Source organism: Zingiber officinale, chromosome 10A (genome assembly GCF_018446385.1).
Source record: "Zingiber officinale cultivar Zhangliang chromosome 10A, Zo_v1.1, whole genome shotgun sequence".
Classification (NCBI taxonomy): domain Eukaryota; kingdom Viridiplantae; phylum Streptophyta; class Magnoliopsida; order Zingiberales; family Zingiberaceae; genus Zingiber; species Zingiber officinale.
In genome coordinates, this window is record NC_056004.1 from 94,247,950 (window position 1) to 94,274,953 (window position 27,004).

The 27,004-nt window shown below is 34.5% G+C and overlaps 1 protein-coding gene and 1 pseudogene across 1 annotated transcript; one reads left to right on the forward strand and one right to left on the reverse strand.

The window, feature by feature from the left end:
* Nucleotides 1-555: 555 nt before the first annotated feature.
* LOC122026803 (probable ubiquitin-conjugating enzyme E2 23) lies at nucleotides 556-26,633 on the reverse strand. Its single transcript, XM_042585518.1, has 9 exons — nucleotides 26,545-26,633; nucleotides 26,322-26,436; nucleotides 26,085-26,182; nucleotides 24,740-24,840; nucleotides 1,404-2,704; nucleotides 1,264-1,341; nucleotides 954-1,193; nucleotides 781-850; nucleotides 556-707 (listed from the first exon to the last, which is right to left on the reverse strand). Exons 1-9 carry the CDS (start codon nucleotides 26,631-26,633, stop codon nucleotides 556-558), a joined length of 2,244 nt encoding a protein of 747 aa, XP_042441452.1.
* LOC122028444 lies at nucleotides 17,597-17,728 on the forward strand (annotated as a pseudogene).
* Nucleotides 26,634-27,004: the final 371 nt, after the last annotated feature.

Consider the following 27,004-nt stretch of genomic DNA (forward strand, 5'->3'; position numbering starts at 1 on the left):
GTGGAAAGTCCTAGTGAGTAACGACACGGCCAAGGGTCGTCAGTCGACGACATTAGAGGTCGCCAAATGGACCGACAACATAAGGGCCGACGGTGGACGACATGAGAGGTCGCCAAATGGGCCGCCAAATGGGCCAAGAGGGTCGGGTCGTTACAATAAAAGACGCCTTTTATTGTAACGACCCGGCCCTCTTGGCCCATTTGGCGGCCCATTTGGCGACCCTCGGGTCGATCGTGCCGTTACTCACTAGGACTTTCCACCCCTGGTCAGTGGATTTTTGCCTCCCCCAGGATTCGAACTCTAAACCTCCAGGCTTAAGTATTAGAGTTTATGAATCCTGGTAACCAAGTGAGATGGTCATGCTTCGTTTCCCTCACCCGTCCATGTATTTAATAGGCTTAAACAAATTTTCCCATCCTCGAGGAGGTTTGGGTTTATCCATAAGCCAAAAGAGTAATAATAGACCAACTACAAAATTAATTGGAATAATATTCTAAGTTAGAGTGTAGAAAACAATACAATTTGGAAATTAACTAAACACTAGTAATTTTGGATTTATTCAATTACCGGTGGGACTTTAGGGTAGTCTGGAGGAAGATATAAGTCAAAGAAAAATATGCCATTTTGATATGGCATCCCATCTGCTCCTATTATTGCAGCCCTTATTAAATCCATTCGTTCCTCAAATGCTCGAACGTAAATATCATCTGTAAACAAAGTACAAGTAGAGTTTATATGAAAGAAAAATTAATGCAGTTGGTTTGGCCATAATTGACTTACCAGATAGATTTTTCTGAAGAATCTTCCATTCTCGTTGAACTCTACTAGCCCATTCCCTTCCACTATTATCCTGTATTTTGATTGATATAATTAATACAATAATAAAATGCAAATTAAATGTAAATACAAATTTCACATCTAAGAATAAAATAAATATAGCAGATTTCAACTACCGTCTTATCGCCGCCATAATAATGATGACCCGTTGCATTTTCAATAATATCAAAGTGTTTGAATTCATATTCTCTAATGTTGTCTTCTTGTGTATCACCAGTAACTTCTCGTGATGTTGCATTTTCAGTAATATCATAATGTTCGAATTTATATTCACTAATGTTGTCTTCTTGTGATTCACCAGCACTAACTTCTGGTGATGTTGTAGTGTCCTCGCCATTGTTCACTGAATTAGTTTCCTAGAATGCAAGACATAAATATTAAAAAAAAAACAATATTTACAAGTCAAGGGTATATTTATTGAATAACCTGTCCATTACTGTCAGATGTATCCGCCCCAGTTTCATCATCATTTAAAATAATGACTACAATTTCTTGAGGTTCAACCTGAAAAAAAAAATAATTAAGATATTTATAGATTTGGAATTTATTATTTATATCAATCATACCTTTGATATCACCCCATTTGCCCATGCAACTACAACATCACCATCTCGAAAATCAACTATGTTACCAAAGTTAGATAAAATTGTTACATCATCTATTGGAGTACTAGAGACGCGCACAGCAAAATCGCCATAGCAGTACTTATATTCTATATCAAGATCATATGCACTAACAAGTTCCTCACGATCCAATTGTTTTAATTTGTCACTCCATCTTACACATACAATTCTATCCTCAAAATTCACACTTACAACTACACCAACACGGTTGCATTCAATAGAATCACCTTCTTCGCTTAATGTCTTTTTTGTCACAAAATTTCCAAGGAAGAATTGATCGTCATTTTGAGAACTCAGAATTAATGATGTCGATTGCACCTCATATTCTTTCGTCCCATTCTGCCATATCACATCAACCGTTGTGTATGTGTTTAATATGAAAAAACACTTTTCAAAACTTTCTTCTTTTTCCAAAGATTTCTTCAAAGCTTTCATCTCTCTCTTAGATAAGATGTTCTGTAGCATTTTATCGTAGTCAGGCCAGCTTTCCTGAGAACCCTCAGTTGACTTGGTGTCATTTGTCTCTTTGGAAGTTGAAGTACCTTTAGAAACAACAGATGGTGGCTGCTGACAAGATGGAAGTTGACAAAAAGCAATTAATTTCCATTGTGTGTAGGTAAAGAAAGACAACATAGTTAAGTCCTTCGGATTGTGCCAAGCAACAGGTGGCAGCTCAGTATCATTCAGATCCAAAGGATATATCCAATCGATATTCACAGAAGCTGGGTGAACTTTGATGATAGTGCCTTCAAGACGATTAGCTTTGCGCGAGCCAGAAATCCATCTAGTACTTTTGAAAACAGTGTTTAAAACAGATCTTACCCTTTGACCCGGATAGTACGGGCAATTTCTAGTGTACTTCAAAAGAGGTCTCAGTTCCAAAGGATTAACGTCAATTGCTTCACATATGGATCCATCGTCAGATAGAATGGTAACAATATCTACGGTTTTCTTTACCTTGCCAAATGCAGAACCCAGAAGTACAAAATCATGGACATTGACTTCTTTTATGGGTTTGAGATCTTTAGAACAGACATTTCTTATCACTTTCCCATCCATAGAAAGTAAATCAACCGAAATATTGGCATTCATAACAAGGCCTAATTGTTGTGTTGATACAGCAGAAGCAACAACCTTACCGTGCTTGAATCTTCTGTCCACTACGGTAACATCACTAGTAATTTCTGTGGTCTCAGAACCATCAATCCAAGTTATTTCGACTTGTATCTCGTTGTCATCAATAGCTTTAACGATATTGGGAGTGTTGCAATACAAGCGAAGTTATATCGACGATGTTGTAATATGTACGAAGCATGGAGGTCGACCCCATACTTCGTACATATTACAACATCGTCGATATAAATTTCGCTTGTATTAGCAACACTCCCAGTATCATCGGTACGATGACCTTCCATTTAAAAGTCTGTACAAACAAATCAAACGAAGATGTCCTCTGGATTAAAAGAACCTTACTCAAATTAATCAAAACCTAAGATATCCATCCAAACAGCAAGATTAGATTGACTGCATTTGGTAATCAAATCGAAACGACAAAGAGCACACTATCTTCAGGAACCAATCAACAAACTGAAGATCAAGCAAACGGAACAAGAAATCTTTCCCTCAAATCAAACGAAGATGGCCTCTGAACTAAAAAAAAAACTTAACTCAAATTAATCAAAACCAAACAGCAAGATCACAAAGAGCACGCTATCTACGAGAACCAATCTACAAACCAAAGCTCAATCAAAAGGGAACAAGAAATCAGATTCTACCTATTTCCCTAAAATCAAACGAAGATGACCTCTGGATTAAAAGAACCTTACCCAAATTAATCAAAACCTAAGATATCCATCCAAAGAGCAAGATCAGATCGACTGCATTTGGTAATAATCAAATCGAAAAGAACGGGAGACAATATCAACAAAGAGCACACTATCTACAAGAACCAATCTACAAACCGAAGCTCATGCAAAAAGGAACAAGAAATCAGAAGTTCTACTCATTTCCCTAAAATCAAACGATGATGACCTCTGGACTAAAAAAAACCTAGCTCAAATTAACAAAACCCAAGATGCCCAACTAAACAGCTAGCAAGATCCCACCTAATCCACTGCATCTGGTAATCAAATCAAAAAGAAAGGGAGAACAAAGAGCAAGCTATCTACAGAATCAATCTACAAATAGAAGCCAAAAGTATGCGAAATGGAACCAAAAAACAATGCCCGAGATTCGGCCGCGTCAATCCAAAAGCAAGATGAAGGACTGGCGATATCAAAGAGAGGGAGGGGGTTCGTACCTGGAGCAGCGGAGGTGGAGGTCGAAGTGGAGGCGGCGATTGCTCGATCGATTGGCGGGAAGAGAATGAAGCTGAGCTTAGTGACGGTATCAGAGTCGGAAGGAAGGGATGCCACGTTCTCACGCTTTTATTGAAGAGCAAGACCGTTAGAAGAGCGAACACGCGTATTTGGGCCGGGCCCATATTGACTATAGCTCGATGAATTGAGCCTGAACGACCAGAATTTGAGTTGATTTTATTTATTTATTTATTTATTATTATTATTCATTTTCATGTTTAGCGTTCATGATACCCTTGGTTACTAAACTCATTTGACTCCTAGTACCACTATTTTGAGCGTTTAAACTGTCTAATACAGGCCACATGTACTTAAGTGTAATTCCTCGATCTTTTTAGTGGGTGTTTCTTGCTTTTTGTTTTGGAATTGATATTGATGGGAACTACCTTCTTAGATGACTCAAGAATTTTGCTCCTCTGATCACCATGAGTTCATTCTTCAAGTTGGTTTTCGTTGCCCTTGACTTGTGAATTGGTCTCATTTTTCATTCTAGTTTTGGTTGCTGGTTTTGTTTTGTTTCCCTTTCAATGCTTGCAAACCCTCTTCTTAAGAGTGCTAATGGCGATTCACGTAATTTATGCATCATCTGGCACAATGTTAACACACTAGCAATGAAAAGCATCGAGCAAACTTGAATACTTGAATATAACATGAGCTATGGGAAATTTTGTTTCGGTGGCAACTATTTTCTGCATATTTATGCAATAATTCAAGCTACTACAAGCTATGCGAATAGTGCATTACCAAAAAACAGTTATTCCTTTATAGAATTGAGAGCTGTCAGGTTCTATGATAAGAATGCTGCGTATCTATAAAATAGATTGTTTTCCACTCATAAATATGAAGCATTGGATTATTTTATTCATTATATGAACGAAGTTGAGAATTAAACAGAACATAAAGTTAAGATTTTACGCACAGACCGTGGATGGGAATATTTGTCTGATATATTCAAGATAATATGTAATGATAGAGGGATTATTAGACAACTGACAATCCTTGGAACTTCATAGCAAAATGAGGTAACTGATAAAAGAAAAAAACTCTTCTTGAAATGTTAGGTCTATGATGGCACAAGTTAATTTGCTGATCTTCTATTGGGGAGATGCATTAATAACTGTGGTCTATATACTTAACAAGGTGCCTTTAAAATCAGTTTCATCTATCCCATATGGATATTGGACAGGCAGAAAATTGGATTTGAGTAATCTGAGACCCTAGGAGTCAACCACTTATGTTTATGATAGTTCTCACATGTATGGAAAACTAGGACATAGGGGTAAGAAATGTATCTTTATTAGATATCATGAGACCTCCAAAAGTTATGTTTTCATAGGCGATGTGACTTTTTTCGAAACAAAGTTCCCAACCAGAGGTGATTTGATAAAAGAGTTCTTCTATTTCAGGAGGATGAGATATTATCAATAAGAGAGGTGTCAAAAGGGATGCCTGAGTCTAGTCAATCAAGTGGGAGCGATATGTCAAGTAATGAGTTGACTTCTCAAAAGCCCAACTTATGAAGAAGTATTAGTAAAATCAAACCTAAGAAGTGGTTTGATATTGAGAATAAGGCATTGATGGCACTTTCAGTTGATGATGATGAACCTCAATCTATTGAAGAAGTATTGGGATGTAGAGTTAGAGAAAAGTGAGAAGTTGCATGGTTGAAGAGACGGAGTTTATGAATCAAAATTATATTTGGGACTTAGTTGATATTCCTTCAAGCCGAAGGGCTATTAGAAAAAAGTGGATTCTCAAAATAAAGAGGAAAGATGATGGATTGATTAGCAGATGCAAAGCTCGTTTAACTGTAAAAGGATATACCCAAATTGAGGGTATTGATTTTGAAGAGACATTTTCTCCCGTAGTAAAATTTTTATCGATATGAGTTATTTTGGCCTTTGTGACACATTGTAACTTGGAATTACATCAAATGGATGTAAAAATTGCTTTCCTTAATGGTGAGCTTGACGAGAAAATCTATATAGTTCAGCCAGAAGATTTTATTGCTGAATGTCAAGAGGAGAAAGTATGTAGACTTAAAAAGTCTATATATGGGCTAAAGCATATATCAAGATAATGGAACATAAGATTTAACGAAGTCGTTTTATCTTATAATTTCAAGATCATCAATGAGGATAATTGCATTTTAAAAGAGAGAAATGAAAGTATGTCATTTTATCATTATATGTTGATGATATGTTGATCGCTGAAAATAACATAGGGTATGTGAATAAAGTCAAGAAATGATTGTCATCACAATTTGATACAATGGATATGTGAGAAGCTAAATACAACTTAGAGGTGATGATCATTAGAGAACGTCCTAAAAGATTTTTGGGTCTGTCACAAAAATCTTATATAAATAATGTTATATCATTTCAGTATGTCAAATTACAACGTAGATCATACACCTATTGTGAAAGGTACTTGATACGGTGCGTAAATGAGGGGTTTGAAAAGGCCAGGAAGTCAAAAGTCAAGGGGGTGTGACAGTTAAAAGTTAAAAAGACGTGGTAGTCAATAGTCAAGGAGAAACGGAAGTTAGACTATCTTACGTCATCAGCTGCATAATTTCTGGTTGGTCACTGGTAGGGTAGGTCCCTAGATCCGCATAATTTCTGGTCGGTCATAGGCAGGGCAGGTCACCAGATTTGAGACATAACACTAAGCTTGGACTAGTTCCTGGCCTGCACCTGACTGATCGTACTTCCTGAACTCAAGCTTTATAGATGATCCTAGTGTAAGACCGTTGGATTCGATAGAGGGGGGGGGGGGGGTGAATATCGATTCGATAAAGATGAGTATAAACGCAGCGGAAAAAGATAAAGTAGACACAAATATTTTTACTTCGTTCGGAGCCTGTGACGACTCCTACTCGAAGGCCCGTGGTCCTTGACCACTTTCGTTGGGCAATCACTATCAATTCGAATATTACAGAGTTAAGTACAAGAATTGACAGATAAAGAAAATACCGACAATAGAATTAAAACAAAACCAGCACTGAGTCGGAGAGTTTTTCGTGGCGTCGCAAGAGCACAGAGCAACAGATCTTGGATTCTGAGTTCTTGTAGAAGCTCTACCCTTGCCCCTTCTTTTATATGAAGCTCAGGGCGCCCCGGATCCCTTCCAGGCGCCCTGGTGAGACGTGGCAGGTCCAACCAGTGAGCTCCACGTGGCGACGCACAATCGGGATAAAACTTGCCTCCCGGGCGCCCGGACCCCTCTTCTCCAGAAAGTCCTTCTCCTGCAAGAAAAGGTTAGTCCGAGGCAAATGTACCCTGCAGCAAAGATTGTTAGCACAGTTTTATAGATAAGCAAAGTATGACTTAGATTCCGTCTTTCCGAGACCGGAATCTAATCACGATCTCGACTTAGATATCCGAAATGGATCTAAGCCGGATCGACGCCTAATGTTCCCTTCCCGGGAACGCGTCCTCGCAGTCACTTCCTTGACTTACCTGCCAGACGTCCGGCGCCCGTGCGACCCGTCGACTTCTGCGTCCGGTGGCCCGTCGACCGCTTGGACTTCTCGCCACTATCCGGCCCGTCGACCTAGCAGGACTTCTCGCCAAGCGTCCGGTCACCGTCGACCGCTTGGACTTCTCGCCACTATCCAGCCCGTCGACCTAGCTGGACTTCTCGCCAAGCGTCCGGTCAGCCCGTCGACCCGCTTGGACTTCTCGCCAGACATCTGGTCAGCCCGTCGACCTGTCTGGACTTTTCCTGCACACTCGATCAGAGTGTTAGACAACAACAAGCTAACTTAACCTGATTTGTCATTCATCAAAACCTGGGTTAAATCGTTAGTGCAAACCGCACCAACAATCTCCCCCTTTTTGATGGAATGACAACCTGGTTAAGTTAGTGTAAACATATGCATAAAACAACATGCATTTAATGTGGTTTTTAAGTTAGTTTGTATTTTCAGTTTGGTTCAGCTAACTTAACCACCTAACTCTCCCCCTTTGGCATTCATCAAAAATAAGCATGGATTAACTAAGCATAGACTTTAAACAAAAAACATGTCAAGATAATCTGGGGAAGTTTAAACTTTTGAAACTTGTTTAAAGCGTTAGCTTTTAGAAAAATAGCCAAGTTTAGACAAAATCTCACATACAAGTTTCAATTTTGAAATGCTTTTCAAATAAGTTTTCAAAAATTCCAAAACTGAGTTTGAAAAGGATTAAAAGATTTAATTTGTAAACTTAAGTTTTTGAAAAATCTAATTTCCACAATTTTCAACACTAAGTTTTTGCAAGTTAAATTTTCAAAGTAAGTTTCAACTTTTCAAACATAAGTTCTCAACATCAAAATTCCAAAACTAAGTTTTCAAAACTGATTGAAATTTATTTTTCAACACTAAGTTTGTAAAAGAATCAATTTTCAAAATTAAGGAAAATGATTTTGAGAAGCTTTGTTTGTAAACTTAAGTTTCGAAAGAAATCTAATTTCCACAATTTTCAATAACAAAGCAATTTTTAAAACTAATTTTTTGTAAAAGTTAACTTTCAAATCAAAATGTCAAAATTAAGTAAAATCAAATTTTAAGAACTAGAGTTTTAAATTCAGTTTTCAAAAACTAAGTTAAATCTAATCAATTTTCAATAAAAAGTAAAACAGCTTAGTTTTTCAAAAATAGGTTTAAGAAAATATTTTTCAAACATAAATTTTAAAATATTTTTAAATAAAGGGAAAATTTTAATTAATCTCTCCCCCTGAACTTGACATAAAATTTTAAAAGTATTTGCTAAAAATATTCAAAGTAATTTTTTTTTTTAAATTGAGGTAGAATTTTCTAGAGAGATTTTAAAGAGAAGATTAAAAACTAACACTTAAGGAGATAAATAAACCTCCCCCTGAATTTGATACTCCGTTAATATATTAATCCTCCTTATTTATTACTCCCCCTTAATATAATGCTAAGGTTTGAGTGTGTTAAATTTCAAGCCCTGACACATTTGTCTACCTAGTAACACTTATATTATTATCTCTGTATCCTTGGTATAATTATCTATTTGAGTTTGATTAATCATTAATTTTAGATTCAGGCTTGTAAGCTTTAGTTTAAGGTTAAATAAGATACGATTTTATTAATTCAATAACAGTTAACCATTATCAATAATTTATCGATTAATTTTTACTTGATTTAATAATTTAATACTTATTTAAAATGATTTAACCTTTGTATTAATTAATTGAATTGGTTAATAAAAGTATTAGTTATAATTCGATTTTTTCACTTATTTCCTTTTAAGTTGGATTAACTTAGTTTAAAGTTAGTAGTAATTTGAAGTAAAAAAAATTATTCAACATAGTTAAAGTTCAATTTGAATTAATAGTTAATAAGGATAACTTATGATTTAATTTATAGTGAAATTAGGATTTTGATTAACGTTAAAATTAATATTTATTGAGTTAAATTAAGAATTAATTAACTATTTAGTGTAAGTTAATTTTTTAAGTTCTTATTTCAATTATTCACTTATTTAATTGAGTTTATAATCTTAAGTTAGTCAAATTTTAGTTATTTGTTAACAATATTTTTCAATGTAATTTTGAATTTAATTATTTAATTTTATTTAGTTTTAAGTTTATTCTGAACATAGTTTTTGAAGGTAATTTAAGTTTGATTTTAATTGTGAATTATGTTTAAATTTTAAGTCTTAAACCTAAATTAACTTTAAAGTTTTGATGTTAAGTTTTAACTATAAAAATATGTTTTAATCTTTAAAGTTTTAAAGTTAAAATAATGTTTGAGGTTACAATAATGTTTAATGTTAAAAATATGCCTAAAGTCTAAATCATAATTTTTAATAGTTTTTATTATTATTATTATTAAAGTGAAAAGTTATTTTTAAAAGAGTTTTCTAAAATAAGTTTTAATAATTTTAAAAATAATTTTTAAAAGAATTTTTAAAATAAGTTTTAAAAGTTATTTTTTAAAAGAGTTTTTAAAATAATTTTTAAAAGTTTTTAAAAGTAATTTTTAAAAGAATTTTTAAAATAGGTTTTAAAAGTTATTTTTTTTTTTAAATAGATTTTAAAATAAGTTTTAAAAGTTTTTAAAAGTAATTTTTAAAAGAATTTTTAAAAGTTTTAAAAGTAATTTTTAAAAGGTTTTTTTTTTAAAAAAAAAAATAAGTTTTTTTAAAAGTAATTTTTAAAAGAATTTCTAAAATAAGTTTTAAAAGTTTTAAAATAATTTTTAAAATGATTTTTAAAATAAGTTTTAAAAGTTTTTAAAATAATTTTTTAAAATTAGTTTTAAAGGTTTTAAAAGAATTTTTAAAATAAGTTTTAAAAGTTTATAAAAGAATTTTTAAAATAATTTTCAAAATAAGTTTTAAAAGTTTTTAAAAAGAATTTTTAAAATAATTTTCAAAATATGTTTTTAAAAGTTTTTTTTTTTTTAAAAGAATTTTCTAAAATAAGTTTTAAAAGTTTTTAAAAGAATTTTTAAAATAAGTTTTAAAAGTTTTAAAAGAATTTTTAAAATAAGTTTTAAAAGTTTTTAAAAGAATTTTTAAAATAAGTTTTAAAAGTTTTAAAAGAATTTTTAAAATAAGTTTTAAAAGAACTTTTAAAAGAATTTTTAAAATTAGTTTTAAAAGTTTTTAAAAGAATTTTTAAAAGAGTTTTTAAAATAAGTTTTAAAAGAATTTTTAAAATAAGTTTTAAAAGTTTTTTTTTTTAAAAATAATTTTTAAAATTAGTTTTAAAAGTTTTAAAAGAATTTTTAAAATAAGTTTTAAAAGAACTTTTAAAATAATTTTTAAAATTAGTTTTAAAATTTTTAAAAGAATTTTTAAAATATGTTTTAAAAGAACTTTTAAAAGAGTTTTTAAAATAATTTTTAGGTTAAGATAATTTAAGTTTAATTTTTAAAATAAATTTGTAAGTAAAAGAGAAATTAAATTTAATTTTTAAAATAAATTTTTAAATTAAAGAAAATGTTATTTTAATTTAATTGATTTAATTTTAATTTAATTTAATTTAATTAATTTCTTTTAGGTCCTTAGTCATCTCACCTGATCTATATTTTCAATCAGGGAATCCTACAATTTTGTGAGATGAATTAGATTTAATTATAGAGTTTGATTTAACTTGTGTTAGATTCAGGTTTAGCTTTGGTATCAACAAATAGGCATTTTTCGGATAAACTTCTAAGCTTGGCGAGTCACTTGGACGTCATTAGAAGTAACCAACCTTTCGAGGTTTTCCGAATAGTCCTATCCATGGAGCTTAGTACTAAACATTGGTCTAACTAGTTAGGTTCTGTTTAAGGGTAGTTTCGGTCAGTTCCACTTGGCCAAATGCACCAGATCGAAGCCATATCTTTCTAGACATGCGATGCCCAAGCTTCCCTAACGTACTATCATCCAAAAACTTTACCCGTACCGTGATTCAAGTTAAACTGGGTCCCTTTTTAACTAATCCTAATTACCCTGCTGGGTTAGTTTATTTGGGTTACCCTGTCGGGTAAGTTATTTTTGGAGGTGCCAGCTATTCTGGAGCCTCCCCTTAAATTATTGATTTTTCTTTTTAAGATTTCTTGTATAATTAGAGTTGGTTTTAGTTAAGTTTTATTGTTTAATTTGTAATTTAAATTTAAGTTTTTAATTTTGAATTAATTAAATTGGTCAAATTATCTTTCTTTAAAAGAGTATATTTAACATTTAAATTTTCTTTCAATTTCAATTTCAATTTTATTGGGTTAATTGAATTATCTTTCTTTAATAGCTTATTTTTAAAGTTTAGGTTTTTATTTATTTTTGAGTTAATTAAATTGTTTGAATTATATTTCTTTAAAGATTTATCTTTTAACTTTTTATTAATTGTTAATTTTAAATTTTCTAGATTATTTTTGTTTAATATGTTATCTTTTACATTTAATTTTAAGTTTGTTAACTTTCGTTTTGATTTTATCAAAGTGTTTGATTTTATCAAAGTGTTTGATTTTATCCTTATATTTTCTTTACCTTTTAAGTTGATATAATTAGTGGAATTTATTAAATAAGTCTTATCATTAAAATTTAATTTTTGTTAATTAAATTATCTTGGGTTTGGATAGAATTTTCCAGATTGATATTGTCTAGATTATTAAATAATTTATTAATTATGTCTAGATTAATATTGACCTTGTCATCCTTTTTGTTCGAATTTTCAAATTTGTTTAGGTTTAAATTCGAATTTTTAGATTTATTGATTATTTTTAGATTTTCTGTATTTTCTAAATTAATTATATTTGTTTTATCAGAAAATATCCTAGGGGTATTTTCTATATTTTCTGAATTAATTATATTTATTTTATCAGAAAATATCTTAGGGGTATTTTCGCAAGTATTGTCATGTATACTATTTTCACATATACTTTCAGACATATCCAAATTAACATGCACATATTTTAAACTACTACTAACAAGGGTGTTTTGGTAATTATTACTAACCTTGAGCGCAACCCCTAATTCAGCAGGCTTCTCCGTTGGATCTGACTCGAGTCCGGATTCGACTTTAACTTGATCTTCTAGCTCCATTGGTGTCTCGTGAAGCTTGATCAACTGGGTCCATAGCTCATATGCATTCTTGTATTTTTCTAGTCTGCATATAATATTGTTAGGTAAGATATTATAAATAATTTTACTTACGTTTTTATTCAGCTCCGAGTTCTGAGAAGGTTTTTTCAATATTAGCATATAATCAATATCTACGCTTCCTAAGAAGCATTCCATTCTTCGCCTCCAGTAGTTGAAATCTTCATCGTACGGTGGTGGTTCATTGGGGTTCCATCCTTCTTGAAAAGACATTTTTCTTGCACACAATGAAACAAAGACAAAATCCCAAGACTTGGTCTTGGATTAGCAGTGTTGAAAAAAAAATAATATTTCACTACTAATTTTTTTTTTAAAATAATAAAATATTATTAAAATATTAATAAAAAATATTATCTCAAATTTTTGAAAATGTAATATTTTGTCGATACTAAATAATAGTGAAAAGATGACGATGTATTTTTCAAAACCAGTTTTGGAGGGAAAAAACGAAAGGCGTAAGGTTTTATTTTAAAAACGAACGATATATAATTTTTCTTTAAAAAGACCCCCTCTTTGTCTGATTGGTGGTTGCACCAAATCAGAGCGGTACCTGCTCTGATACCACTTGTAAGACCGTTGGATTCGATAGAGGGGGGGGTGAATATCGATTCGATAAAGATGAGTATAAACGCAGCGGAAAAAGATAAAGTAGACACAAATATTTTTACTTCGTTCGGAGCCTGTGACGACTCCTACTCGAAGGCCCGTGGTCCTTGACCACTTTCGTTGGGCAATCACTATCAATTCGAATATTACAGAGTTAAGTACAAGAATTGACAGATAAAGAAAATACCGACAATAGAATTAAAACAAAACCAGCACTGAGTCGGAGAGTTTTTCGTGGCGTCGCAAGAGCACAGAGCAGCAGATCTTGGATTCTGAGTTCTTGTAGAAGCTCTACCCTTGCCCTTTCTTTTATATGAAGCTCAGGGCGCCCCGGATCCCTTCCAGGCGCCCTGGTGAGACGTGGCAGGTCCAACCAGTGAGCTCCACGTGGCGACGCACAATCGGGATAAAACTTGCCTCCCGGGCGCCCGGACCCCTCTTCTCCAGAAAGTCCTTCTCCTGCAAGAAAAGGTTAGTCCGAGGCAAATGTACCCTGCAGCAAAGATTGTTAGCACAGTTTTATAGATAAGCAAAGTATGACTTAGATTCCGTCTTTCCGAGACCGGAATCTAGTCACGATCTCGACTTAGATATCCGAAATGGATCTAAGCCGGATCGACGCCTAATGTTCCCTTCCCGGGAATGCGTCCTCGCAGTCACTCCCCTCCAGTGACTTACCTGCCAGACGTCCGGTCTGCCCGTCGACCCGTCTGAACTTCTCGCCAAGCGTCCGGTCAGCCCGTCGACCCGCTTGGACTTCTCGCCAGCTATCCGGTCAGCCCGTCGACCTAGCTGGACTTCTCGCCAAGCGTCCGGTCAGCCCGTCGACCCGCTTGGACTTCTCGCCAGACATCTGGTCAGCCCGTCGACCTGTCTGGACTTTTCCTGCACACTCGATCAGAGTGTTAGACAACAACAAGCTAACTTAACCTGATTTGTCATTCATCAAAACCTGGGTTAAATCGTTAGTGCAAACCGCACCAACACCTAGTACTTTTACTGAGACAACGCCCAACCGACCCTTCAACGGTCAAATCATGAAAGATGGATCTCTCGCCGCAGTTTCATATAAAACATGATCAGTTCACCATAGCTCATCATCAAGGCTCAGTCCTGGTAGCACATCTGAGCAGTTGTCCTAAGCTGGCTATAGCTAAACCTGGGCATGACGAAAAGCACTAAGCGATAACAATGTCAGAGAATTATAACCTCCTGTCAGAGAATAATTGTCAAACGCTAGGAAATATTCTAGTGGTATATCATTCTCTGAGAGTGGAACCTTCCTTCTACCAATAGGAGGTCGTCGCACAACCTCTCTCACTCAACAGGCCCTAACACCCGACATTCTCTGACAATGGTCAGGCTCTAAGGTATGCAGCGTCATATAAAAAGGGAGGTCCTCTTTCTTGGCCAGGTACGTACACATACACACTCATCTTCAACAGTTCTTTTTTCAGTCGTACACTGTTCTTCCGGGGAAAAAGGACCTGACTTGAGCGTCGGAGGGCTTGCGCCGGGGACTTTTTACTTAGTTTCTGGTCTCTAACACAGCCTTTGGAGGTTCCATGTGGGGGTTCACCTTTCCGATGTACGTACACAGGGTGCATTAAATTCGCATCTCCGTCAACACCAATGTCATCTCTGCCAGCCTTCATCTGACTCAGATTTTGAATAGGATCAGTACTATTTTGAGCAAGAGTATGTGCCCCAAAATTCCAGATAAAAGAGCTAAAATGAATAAAAAATCATATGTCAGTGCTATTAGTAGTTTGATGTATACTATGTTGTGTATACGTCCCGATATCAATTATGTTGTTGGCTTAGTCAGTCACTTCCAGTCAAATCTAGGAACGAGACACTGGAAGACGGTAAAAATGATATTTAGATATATGAATGCGACAATAGATTATTGTCTCTATTTTCAAGGATCAGATATGAATCTGAAAGTTTATTCATATGTACATTAGGCTGGAGACCTAGATGATAGAAAATCTACATCAGGCTATGTATACTTGCTTAATGGTGGCACCATCTCATGGAGTGGCAAGAAACAAGCTTGTTGCTTTGTCAACTATGAAAGCTGAATATGTGGCATGTTCAGTGGCTATACAAGAAGCAGTCTAGTTGAGAAGGTTCCTGAAGCATCTAAAGATTGCTGAGGACAGTGGGAGTCCAATAACTATCTACTGTGACAGTCAAATTGCAATAGCTTGTTCTAAGGATTTCAAATATCACAGCAAAGACAAGCATATAGCGATAAAATATAACTTTGTGTGGGATATTGTGGCTAAAAGAAAGGTAATTATTGAGTATGTCCCTACACATACTATACTATCCTTTTACTAAGCCAATGACTAGAGAATCATTTAAAGAACATGTAAAGTCTTTGAGACTTCATAGAATGTAACAATATTGTAATAGCAATCAAATATTGTGATTTGATTGTGTAATTTATTATAATTTATTCAGTGTATATGATTTTGTTACATTCATACAAGATCTCAGTGAGCATGTTAGTAGGTTGATATCCACTCATATGGACAATCATCTCTATTTGTTAGGTTCAAATAGAGATAAAACTATTACTTATAGGACAGTTTACGTAGCTGTGATTAGAGACAGATCCATAAGTTAAGGTCGCCTTGATAATTGTGTCAAGATCACTTATGTTGAATAATAATAGAAGTAAGTGAACTCACTATTTACTAAACTTGTTGACGGCCAGATTGAAATTCATATGTTGAATTCAGGATTAGATATTATATATGTCTATATCAAAATTTGTACGATGTTAAATTTGAGGAAAACATGCGATCTTTTTAGTAAAGAGAATAACATCATAGAATGTGTTTCATACCACTTGTGCTATTACGACAATAAAAGTAATAGGGTAATGGATCATTATTTCTCTACTATGTGAGACCTTTGAAATTATAAGTTAATCTCGATTTTTTCCCTTTATGATTATTTAGTTGTTTACTTGAAATTTTAATCAGTGGCTGCTACTTTAACATGTATCCTATGACTATGGATGATTCGCTCTATGGAGCATAACTATGAAAGTGATTGATTAGAATGAATATATTTTAACTAAAAAGGAAGATTAAATAAATTTACATCTTTTGATGTTATTTACTGGTCGATCCATTTCTGTTATGTATAGAAATGATTATGAATATTGAATATGGAACATGCTCTTGACATAATAGTCATGATAAGGGATTAGAGATGTTCATATTAATGTAAATGAAGATGATTTAATTTGGATAAATAGTAAGATATGGATATTTCCAAAATAATGGCTGTGTTACTAGGAGATTGGATGTTTTCTGGATAACGAATATGTACCGCTAGGAAAGAGGCTATGTGCCATAATAAGTATGTCTCTAATTCATTTGAAAAAACGGCTAAGTAAAGTGTAATAACTTTGTTAGCATCGGCTATATAAGGTGTAACAATCTTCTTAGCAATTATCGCTCAGTGTGCTTGCTGTCACACAAACTATTTTCTCTAAGTATGGATTAGATGTTCTGATATAGTCTTTGTGACTAAACCCTTGTATAGTCTATGCGATTTATTTAGTTTGTGACTAACTAGTCTTAGTGACTTACCTTGGACGAGTGGAGATGTAGGAAATGGGAACGTGGGCATGCCCACTTTCTTTTTAGGAAATTAAAAGCCTCTTTTACCCCTGAGATAATTCTCATTATAAAAGGTGCGCCCAAGGGTGGTTCACGAAGAAAGGAAGAGAGGGGTTGTGAACGTAACATTCATTTTCACATAGAAGAAGAACATCTGAGATTGCGAGATTTGATTTGTGGATTTACGGAGAGCTTTCCGATTTTGTGATCGCTCTTCTGACAACAAGAGGCGTCTTCCTCCATCCAGTATTTTCTTCTCTCCAAATTTCATCGCAACAAGGTATGATTTATTATTTCATACAATAAATTTCTATTATACTTTCATCACGAGGCAAACCATCGTAGACAGTGCCATGAAGAGATTCAAGAAGAACGGAAGCGGCGTCCGAAATGGCGGCGTGGCTAGGATGGGGAGGAAAGCGGAGTGAGGAGGATGCCTGGAGGAGACGGCCGGATTAGAAACTGATTAGGGATAAAAACAAGAAATGTAATTTGATCATTTTGACATGCAGTTTGGCTAAGTATTGAACCGAGCACGGTTGCGAGTAGCAAATCATATTTTATTTTTTAACTGTTTTGTAAAAAGTTAAAGTTTGTAATTAAATGAACAAAATTAAATATCTCATTAAATTTAATAAATAAATTTGAAAAATATATTTATTATTTAATTCATTAATTTTATTATTTTATTAAAAATATATCTATTTTACTAACTAATTTTGATGAAGTCTAAAATAAAATTATGTTAAGATCTTTTTTTTTACATCGAAAATAATTTTAAAATTTATTAATAATTTCTACAAATGCATATCTAGAGTTTAAGACTAGTTATTAAGAATTTTTCTCATTAATTAATCAATGATCTAGAGTTTAGACTCAGTTATAACGTATTATTGAGAAGCATCTATAAATATATTGAGTCGGCCATGTTAGAATGCATGTTTTTCTCGACTTTTTAGCTAAGATCAAGTATGATATTACATTAATTTTTTATAAGGGGAGTTCTTGCTGCTGGAATTATCAAGCATCATCCTCGCATTGCACTATTGCATGGGTCTAGCGCACTCTTGCCTAATTTATGAGTGACCTTTTGACTAAGATTAAATGTAATATTTGTTCTTATCAATTTAATATTTGATATAAATAAGTTTAAGTGTAGTATTTGTTCTTATCAATTTAATATCTGCTATAAAGAATTAAATAATTTTTTTTAATGAATGAGAGTCAGTTATCCGCACGCGTTCATGTATTATATTGCACACGCAACGACGGGCAGAGCCATGCCTGCTGTGCTTTTTACTGATAATTTGGGTGTCATGTCTCCGAACTACGAGTTACTCATATTCCTACTGAGAATCAGTTGGTTGATACACTTACAAAGTCGCTTTCTCGACCTCGGTTGTTTACTATTTGCAGCAATATTGGTGTCATTTTTGGAACACCATCTTGAGAGGGCGTATTAGGAAATAATTATTATAAGTAAATAGTTATTTATTTTTTAGTTATTAGGAAATAATTATTATTAAAAAATAGTTATTTGTTTCGTAATTATTAGAGAATAATTATTATTAGGAAATACTTATTTTTTTCTAATTTATATATTTTCTAATTTTTATTTGTAATGATATTTATATATATCATATACTATCATTAATAATATGAGTGAATTCTATCATTAATATTATCAATTTGATAAACAAGCTTATACTTTGTTAGCTGCTTGAACTTCACTAGAACAGCGCTGTCCCATGACTGAATCATGTCTTGTTATAACCGGCATCATTTAGGGTAGAAATGACAGAATCTACTATGCTAAAGCCTAATTGCTGAGCCATAAAAGCAGCATGCTGTAACCATGGAGGCATTAGTATCTACTAAAGGCTTAATCCTATAAAACATTCGACTAATAATAAATAATAGAATTATTCTAATAAATCTTTTTGGTCAGCGAAATCAGTGCAATCTGGATAGTCAAAACTCTCTACTGGCTCCATTATGTGAGATGATTAAAGGTTTCCCTGTATTATAATTTTAAATTGTCTAAAGTTGAGTGTTATAAAGGAAATCAGCATATGCTTTTGTTTAACTGAGACAAACAACATGCAACAATTAAAACTAATTCAAAGTAGTAGCCGGAAATTCAAATATGTGATTAGCTATCACACTGTCAAAAAATATTCATCTCGGCGAAAAAAATGATGGGATCTGCTACCGGATCATAGCTTAGTTAAATCTCAAAATGTCATCATTTGCAAAGTCTGCTGTGTAAATCTCCAACCCAGCTTTATGAACATCGTTCACAATGGATGTGTAAGGTAGCAGATAATTATCACTTGAAACTGACCAAATTCAATTCTTTGGAACAAGAATTCCAGGAGCAAACACCTTAATAAATGTGAGATTACTCAACAGTTGACCATGTGATTTGTTTAGGCGTTCGAGAATAAATTGCTTGCGTTAGTTACTGATCCAGATATAATCAATGATGAGTGATACGGTACATAAAGGAGGAGTTCGATAAGATCATGAAGTCAAAAGTTAAGAGAATGCGGTAGTCAACAGTCAAGAAAAGACGGGAGGAGTTAGCCCGTCTTGCGTCATCAGCCGCATAATTCCTGGTCAGTCGCAAGCCCTGGCCGGTCACAAATAGGGTAAGTCCCCATATCCATATAATTTCTAATCGATCACAGGCAGGGCAGGTCCCTAGATCTGAAACGTAAGACGAAACTTGGACCAGTTCCTGGCCTGCCCCCGGTTGATCAAATCTCCTCAACTCATGCTTTATAGATGGTCCTGGTACGTTTACTAAGGCAACTCCCGACCGGCTCTTCAACGGTCAAATCATGAAAGATGGGTCTCTCGACATAGTCTCAGATAAAGCCCGATCAGTTCACCACAACTCATCATCAAGGCTCAGTCCTGGTAGCACAACTGAGCGATCGTCCCGAGCTGGCTATAGCTGAACCTGGGAGGGACGAAAAGCACTAAGCGACAACAATGTCAGGAAATCGTAACCTCCTGTCAGAGAATAACTATCATACGACAGAAAATATTCCAGTGGTATGTCACTCCCCGAGAGTAGAACCTTCCTTCCACCAATAGAAGGCGGTTCCACACATCCTCTCTCACCTGATAGACCCTGACACTCGATATTCTCTGGCAACGGTTAGACTCTAAAAGTATGCAGCGTCATATAAAAAGGGAGGTCACCTTTCTTGACCAGGTACGCACACATACATACTCATTTTCAACAGTTCTTTTTTTCATTGTATACTGTTCTTCCCGGAAAAAAGGATCTGACTTAAGCATCAGAAGGTCTGCACTGGGGACTTTTTCCCTAATTTATGGTCTTTAACGTTTCGTGTGGCTGTCTGAGTGTGCAGAGTCTGAGTACCACCAGTTCTTCTACCACAGCCTTTGGAGGTTCTAGGGGGGCTCGTCTTTTCGACACGCATACACAGGGTGCGTTAAAGTCGTCTCTCCGTCAACACCAATATCATCTCCGTTAATTTTTGTCTTATTCAAATTTTGAATAGGATCAATGAATATGTCATCCTTCACGCTTGTTTTAAAACAATGTGTATGCAGACATATTTTGTACTAACAGTAAACTTGTGACAAATCATTTATGGTGAAGTCCACACAGAGAACCAGCCCGATGTGTTTACGCCATTAACCATGTATGCTGTCTTACTCTGGGATAAGTGGATACAATATCAGTGCAATTGTCTAAATTGATGTTGGGAAGACAAACCCAATGCCATCTTTTGTCAATTGCACATTACACCATAAAGTTGTGTCGTTTGAACTGGTAAGTGACAAAAAAAATATAAGCAATGGGACTGTGAATCCTATGACTATATATCCTATGACTATGAATGATTCGTTTTATGGAGTATAACTATAAAAGCGATTGATTAGAATGAATATATTCTAGCTAAAAAGAAAAATTAAATAAATTTATATCTTTTGATGTTATTTACTGGTCAATCCATTTCATTAGAACTTGATCTTTTAACAAAGAATTTATTCAGAGCACCTCTTTGTGATTTACTTAATTGTTCTAGTCTTTTTCTTTTTTCACATCCAGAAATATATTTTTTAGACAGCATATTATAAATTTATAATGCATAAAACCATAATAATTGCAAAACTATAATTTAAATCAACTCAATATAAAAGAAATAATTGAAATAATTGCACTTGGATGAAAAAGATCAGAAGAGTAGATTTGTAGATGACAATCGTCAACTGTCGCAACTCGCAAATCGCAAGCCGTAAAGGTTCAGACTTCAGAAACCTTGTCGTTGCTGTGGAAGTTGCACGCAGCACGCTCCTTGGCCCTTGCAACGCTGCGTGCATCGGTGCAGGAGGTGCTGTCGTGCTGGTGCAGGCGTGCAACCATGTAGAATAGAGGCAAAGCCGCAAAGGTGCAACCGCGTAACCTCGCCGTCGTGGAGTCGCAGGTAGAGGAGAGTAAACAAAAATGAAAAAGGAAGAAGAGTTGTGTAATTGTAAAAAAAAAAAAAATCTAATAGAGAAATAGAGAGAATCTGAGAGACACGGAGCAATTTGAGCAAAGCAGGTGTCGATGGAAGTTTGCGAGGGTTGCACTGTTCATACGAAGAAAAGTTAATCTAATTCCTAAAAAATTATGCATATACATATAAAAAGGCTTGCATGCAAACATTTCTTACCTGCAAACATAACACGTGTGTATTTACCCTTGACATTTCTTACCACTTGACATTAACACCAGTGGGTCCCTCCCAAATTTTGGGTCCTAGGCAGTCGTCCAGGACCGACCGACCTCTAAGTTGGGACATTGGCTATATAAGGTATAATAATCTTCTTAGTAATTATCGCTCAATGTACTTATTGTCGCGCGAACTATTTTCTCTAAGTATGAATTAGATGTTCTGATATAATCTTTATGACTAAACCCTTATATAATCTATGCGATTTATTTAGTTTTGTGACTGATTAGTTTTAGTGATTTACTTTGGACAAGTGGAGATGTAGGAAATGGGAACTTGGACGGTTGGAATACCACTTTCTTTTTAGGAAAAAGTCTCTTTTACACTTGAAATAATTTTCATTATAAAAGGTGCACCCAAGGATGGTTCACGGAGAAAGGAAGAGAGGGGTTGTGAACGTAAAATTCGTTTTCACATATAAGAAGAATATCTGAGGTTTCGGGAATTGATTTGTGAAATTACGGAGAGCTTTTCAATTTTATAATCACTCTTCTGACAACAAGAGACGTCTTCCTCCATCCAGCATTTTCTCCTCTCCAAAATTCACCATAACAAGATATGATTTATTATTTTATACAATAAATTTCTATTATAATTTCATCACAAGGCAACCCGATTGTAGATTTCATCGCGGACATTGCCATGAAGAGATTCAAGAAGAACGGAAGCGGCGTCCGAAATGGCGGCATGGCCGAGATGGGGAGGAAAGCGGAGTGAGGAGGATGCCTGGAGGAGACGACCAGATTAGAAATTGATTAGGGATAAAAGCAGGAAATGTAATTTGATCATTTTGACATGCAGTTTGGCTAAGTATTGAACCGTGCACGATTGCGAGTAGCTAATCATATTTTATTTTTTTTAATTGTTTTGTAAAAAGTTAAAGTTTGTAATTAAATGAACAAAATTAAATATCTCATTAAATTTAATAAATAAATTTGAAAAGTATATTTATTATTTAATTCATTAATTTTACTATTTTATTAAAAATATATCTATTTTACTAACTAATTTTGATGGAGTCTAAAATAAAATTATGTTAATGTCTTTTTTTTCACATCGAAAATAATTTTAAAGTTTATTAATAATTTCTACAGATGCATATCTAGAGTTTAAGACTCGGTGTGTTATTGAAAATTTTTCTCATTAATTAATGAATTATCTAAAGTTTAAGACTCAGCTATGACGTATTATTGAGAAACATCTATAAATATCTTGAGTCGGCGATGTTAAAATTCATATTTTTCTCGACTTGTTAGCTAAGATCAAGTATGATATTAAATTAATTTTTTATAAAGAGAGTTCTTGCTGTTGGAATTATCGAGCATCACTCTCGGATTGTACTATTACATGGGCGCACTCTTACCTAATTTATGAGCGACTTTTTGGCTAAGATTAAATGTAATATTTGTTCTTATCAATTTAACATATGATATAAAGAATTAAATTATTTTGTTTATGAATGAGAGTCAGTTATCCGCATGCGTTCATGTATTATATTGCACACGTAATGATGAACAGAGTCACATATAGTTTTGATGGGATAGTTGTCCTATCTCAAATTTTTATAAGTGCCTCTAGAGATGTATAAAATTATAAAAATAATAAAGTCTGGCCGCACTAAAAAAATAAAGATAGAGGCAATACTTAAAAATTAAAATCATTTGCTATAAGTTAAATTTTCTTCTAAATCTCTCCTTGTATTACCTCATATGATATAAGGGGTTTAAGTCACGCAATAGTAAAGATTAAGAACGGCCATGAATACACATCCAAACCGTATATTAAATTTATAAATAAATAAAATAGTTTCCAAAATAAACAAATAAATAAATGGTAAATTTTCACTTCACTCCCTAAGTAACAGGATGTTTTCACTTTACCCCTCAGAGTTAAAATATAATATTGACCAACATTTTTTCAAATATTTACTGAACATGTGGAAAGAACAATACAGATAACAGATTCAATACCATGAAATGCTACATTGAAATGTTGACAGTGGTTTTGATAGCTTAGAGTAGAGTAGAATAAACAACAGAAGGATGAGGAACCATAAAAAAAAAAGGAACATAATCAAATCAAAAAAGAATAGTAAACGGAGCCAGATGATCACCGCAGTAGCTTGCTTACTCGCCGTGACAAATTTCAGAAAAGCATTCGGGTTTGAGTCGGATAAGAAGGTCGACGCAAATATAATCATCAACAATGTAAAAAACAGCATGGATGAAGGATAAATGGATTGTTTCCCAAGGGCCACAGCATTGGCAAATCTCTTGATATCCGCCACTGAGGAACTGATAGCATCACGAATGGACTTATCAATTTGATAGACAAGCTTATACTTTGTTAGCTGCTTGAACTTCACTAGAACAGCGCTTTGTCACATGACTGAATCATGTCTTGTTATAACCGGCATCATTTAGGGTAGAAATGACAGAATCTACTATGCTAAAGCCTAATTGCTGAGCCATAAAAGCAGCATGCTGTAACCATGGAGGCATTAGTATCTACTAAAGGCTTAATCCTATAAAACATTCTTATTTGCAAATTGGATATTGTTTAGAATTGCAGTCTTAAGAACTATATAATTAGAAGAATTTTGATGATGATATTCATTTGGATCAAAGGTACAAGTGATTGTCTCTTTACTCTCACCTCCACGGAGATTAAGATCCCAGACAAAGGTTTGTTTTCCGCAAATGTTAGAAAATCAGATAGTGTCATGAAAGCTCCACTATTTTTGTGCCGTGGATTCTGCACCATACCATATGATGTATATGTAAGTTCATTGATATTTGTCCTAAGGACAGTAGAATATTTAATGTATAAGAAGTATTTGGTCAATTGATTAATTAATCTGGATAGTCTACATTCTCGACTGGCTCCATTATGTGAGATGATTAAAGGTTTCCCTGTATTATAATTTTAGAGGAAAATATGGAGAAGAACAATCATAAGCGGTAATTGTGTCTAAAGTTGAGTGTTATAAGGGAAATCAGCATATGCTTTTGTTTAACTGAGACAAACAACATGCAACAATTAAAACTAATTCAAAGTAGTATCCGGAAATTCAAATATGTGATTAGCTATCACACTGTCAAAAAAATATTCATCTCGGCGAAAAAAATGATGGCTGATGCATTTAATTCTTGTTTGCATTTATCAAACTAAAAGAACATGGAAGATAGTCTGAAGCAAGAAGAAGAACACTTTATACGAAGCTTAGTTGCACAGCTGGTGTTTTGGAGGGAAGAAATTAGTTTCTCTTACAAGAAAATAACAAATTGTTTAAATCTTCAGGGCAAAAGAAAGAGAAAGATTTACCTATTGCTTCTGATGGAGTTATAGGGAAGTCTGTCAGTAGCCCATCAACTGAGAAAACTCCATTGTTAATGAACATGAGATACCCTGCTACCGGATCATAGCTGTAGTTAAAGCTCAAAATGTTATCATTTGCAAAGTCTGCTGCGTAAATCTCCAACCCAGCTTTATGAGCATCGTTCACAATGGATGTGTAAGGTAGCAGATAATTTTCACTTGAAACTGACCAAATTCAATTCTTTGGAACAAGAATTCCAGGAGCAAACACCTTAATAAATGTGAGATTACTCAACAGTGAACCACGTGATTTGTTTAGGCGTTCGAGAATAAATTGCTTGTGTTAGTTACTGATCCAGATATAGTCAATGATGAGTGATACGGTACGTAAAGGAGGAGTTCGATAAGATCAGGGTGTCAAAAATCAAGGGGGCGTAACAGTCAAAAGTCAAAAGAACGTGACAGTTAACAGTCAAGAAAAGACGAGAGGAGTTAGCTCGCCTTGCATCATCAACCGCATAATTCCTGGTCAGTCGCAAGCCCTGGCCGGTCACAGATAGGGTAAGTCCCCAGATCCGTATAATTTCTAGTCGATCACAGGCAGGGCAGGTTCCTAGATCTGAAACGTAAGACGAAACTTGGACCAGTTCCTGGCCTGCCCCCGGTTGATCAGATCTTCTCAGCTCATGCTTTATAGATGGTCCTGGTACGTTTACTAAGATAACTCCCGACCGGCTCTCCAGCGGTCAAATCATGAAAGATGAGTCTCTCGACATAGTCTCAGATAAAGCCCGATCAGTTCACCGCAGCTCATCATCAAGGCTCAGTCCTGGTAGTACAACTGAGCGATCATCCTGAGCTGGCTATAGCTGAACCTGGCCGGGACGAAAAGCACTAAGCGACAACAATGTCAGGGAATCGTAACCTCCTGTCAGAGAATAACTGTCATACGCCAGGAAATATTCCAGTGGTCTGTCACTCCCCGAGAGTGGAACCTTCCTTCCACCAATAGAAGGTGGTTCCGTACATCCTCTCTCACCTGATAGATCCTGACACTCGATATTCTCTAACAACGATCAGACTCTAAAGGTATGCAGTGTCATATAAAAAGGGAAGTCATCTTTCTTGACCAGGTACGCACACATACATACTCATTTTCAACAGTTCTTTTTTTCATTGTATACTGTTCTTCCGGGAAAAAAGATCTGACTTAAGCATCAGAGGGTCTGCATTGGGGACTTTTTCCCTGGTTTCTGGTCTCTAACGCTTTGTGTGGCTGTCTGAGTGCCACCAGTTCTTCTACCACAGCCTTTGGAGGTTCTAGGGGGGTTCGTCTTTCCGACGCGCATACACAGGGTGCGTCAAAGTCGCCTCTCCGTCAACACCAATATTATCTTCGTCGGCTTTTGTCTTACTCAAATTTTGAAGAGGATCAATGAATATGTCATCCTTCACGCTTATTTTAAAACAATGTGTATGCAGACATATTTTGTACTAACAGTAAACTTGTGACAAATCATTTATGGTGAAGTCCACACAGAGAACCAGCCCGATGTGTTTACGCCATTAACCATGTATGCTGTCTTACTCTGGGATAAGTGGATACAATATCAGTGCAATTGTCTAAATTGATGTTGGGAAGACAAACCCCAATGCCATCTTTTGTCAATTGCACATTACACCATAAAGTTGTGTCGTTTGAACTGGCAAGTGACAAAAAAAATATAAGCAATGGGACTGGAATCAGGAAACAACCCCCAAAAAAAAAAAACCTCCCTTAGCTATTATTGAGGCACAGCACAATAACTAACCTTTTGTCATGTGATGAAATAATGACCTTAACTGTATGTGATTCATGGCTAAAGTGGCCAAATAAAGATGGTAAGTTTTCAGGAAACATGATTCAGCTTCATAGGAGCCAATGGTATAACAGTGGCTAACTCAACCATGGTGCACGTCATTTTACATTTCAAGTTTGGTTAGGTTAGCTTATTTAACCGAGAGAATTTAAAAATTCACTTAGGTTTTTTTTTTTTGAAATTTCAATTTTTTCTAAAAAAGTTATTTATATATATTGATTAATGCGATTAAGTTTCGATTATAAAATCTCTTATTCAATTAAACTGAATAAATTAAAATAAAAGGAATAAATTAGTAAATTTCTGACTTCTGAGCCTATAAATCCCTAACAAACCAATAAATTATTGAAATATGAATTGAAAACGCAATATCCTTTAAACTAAGTCCGCGTGAATTCTAAAAGGCATCATT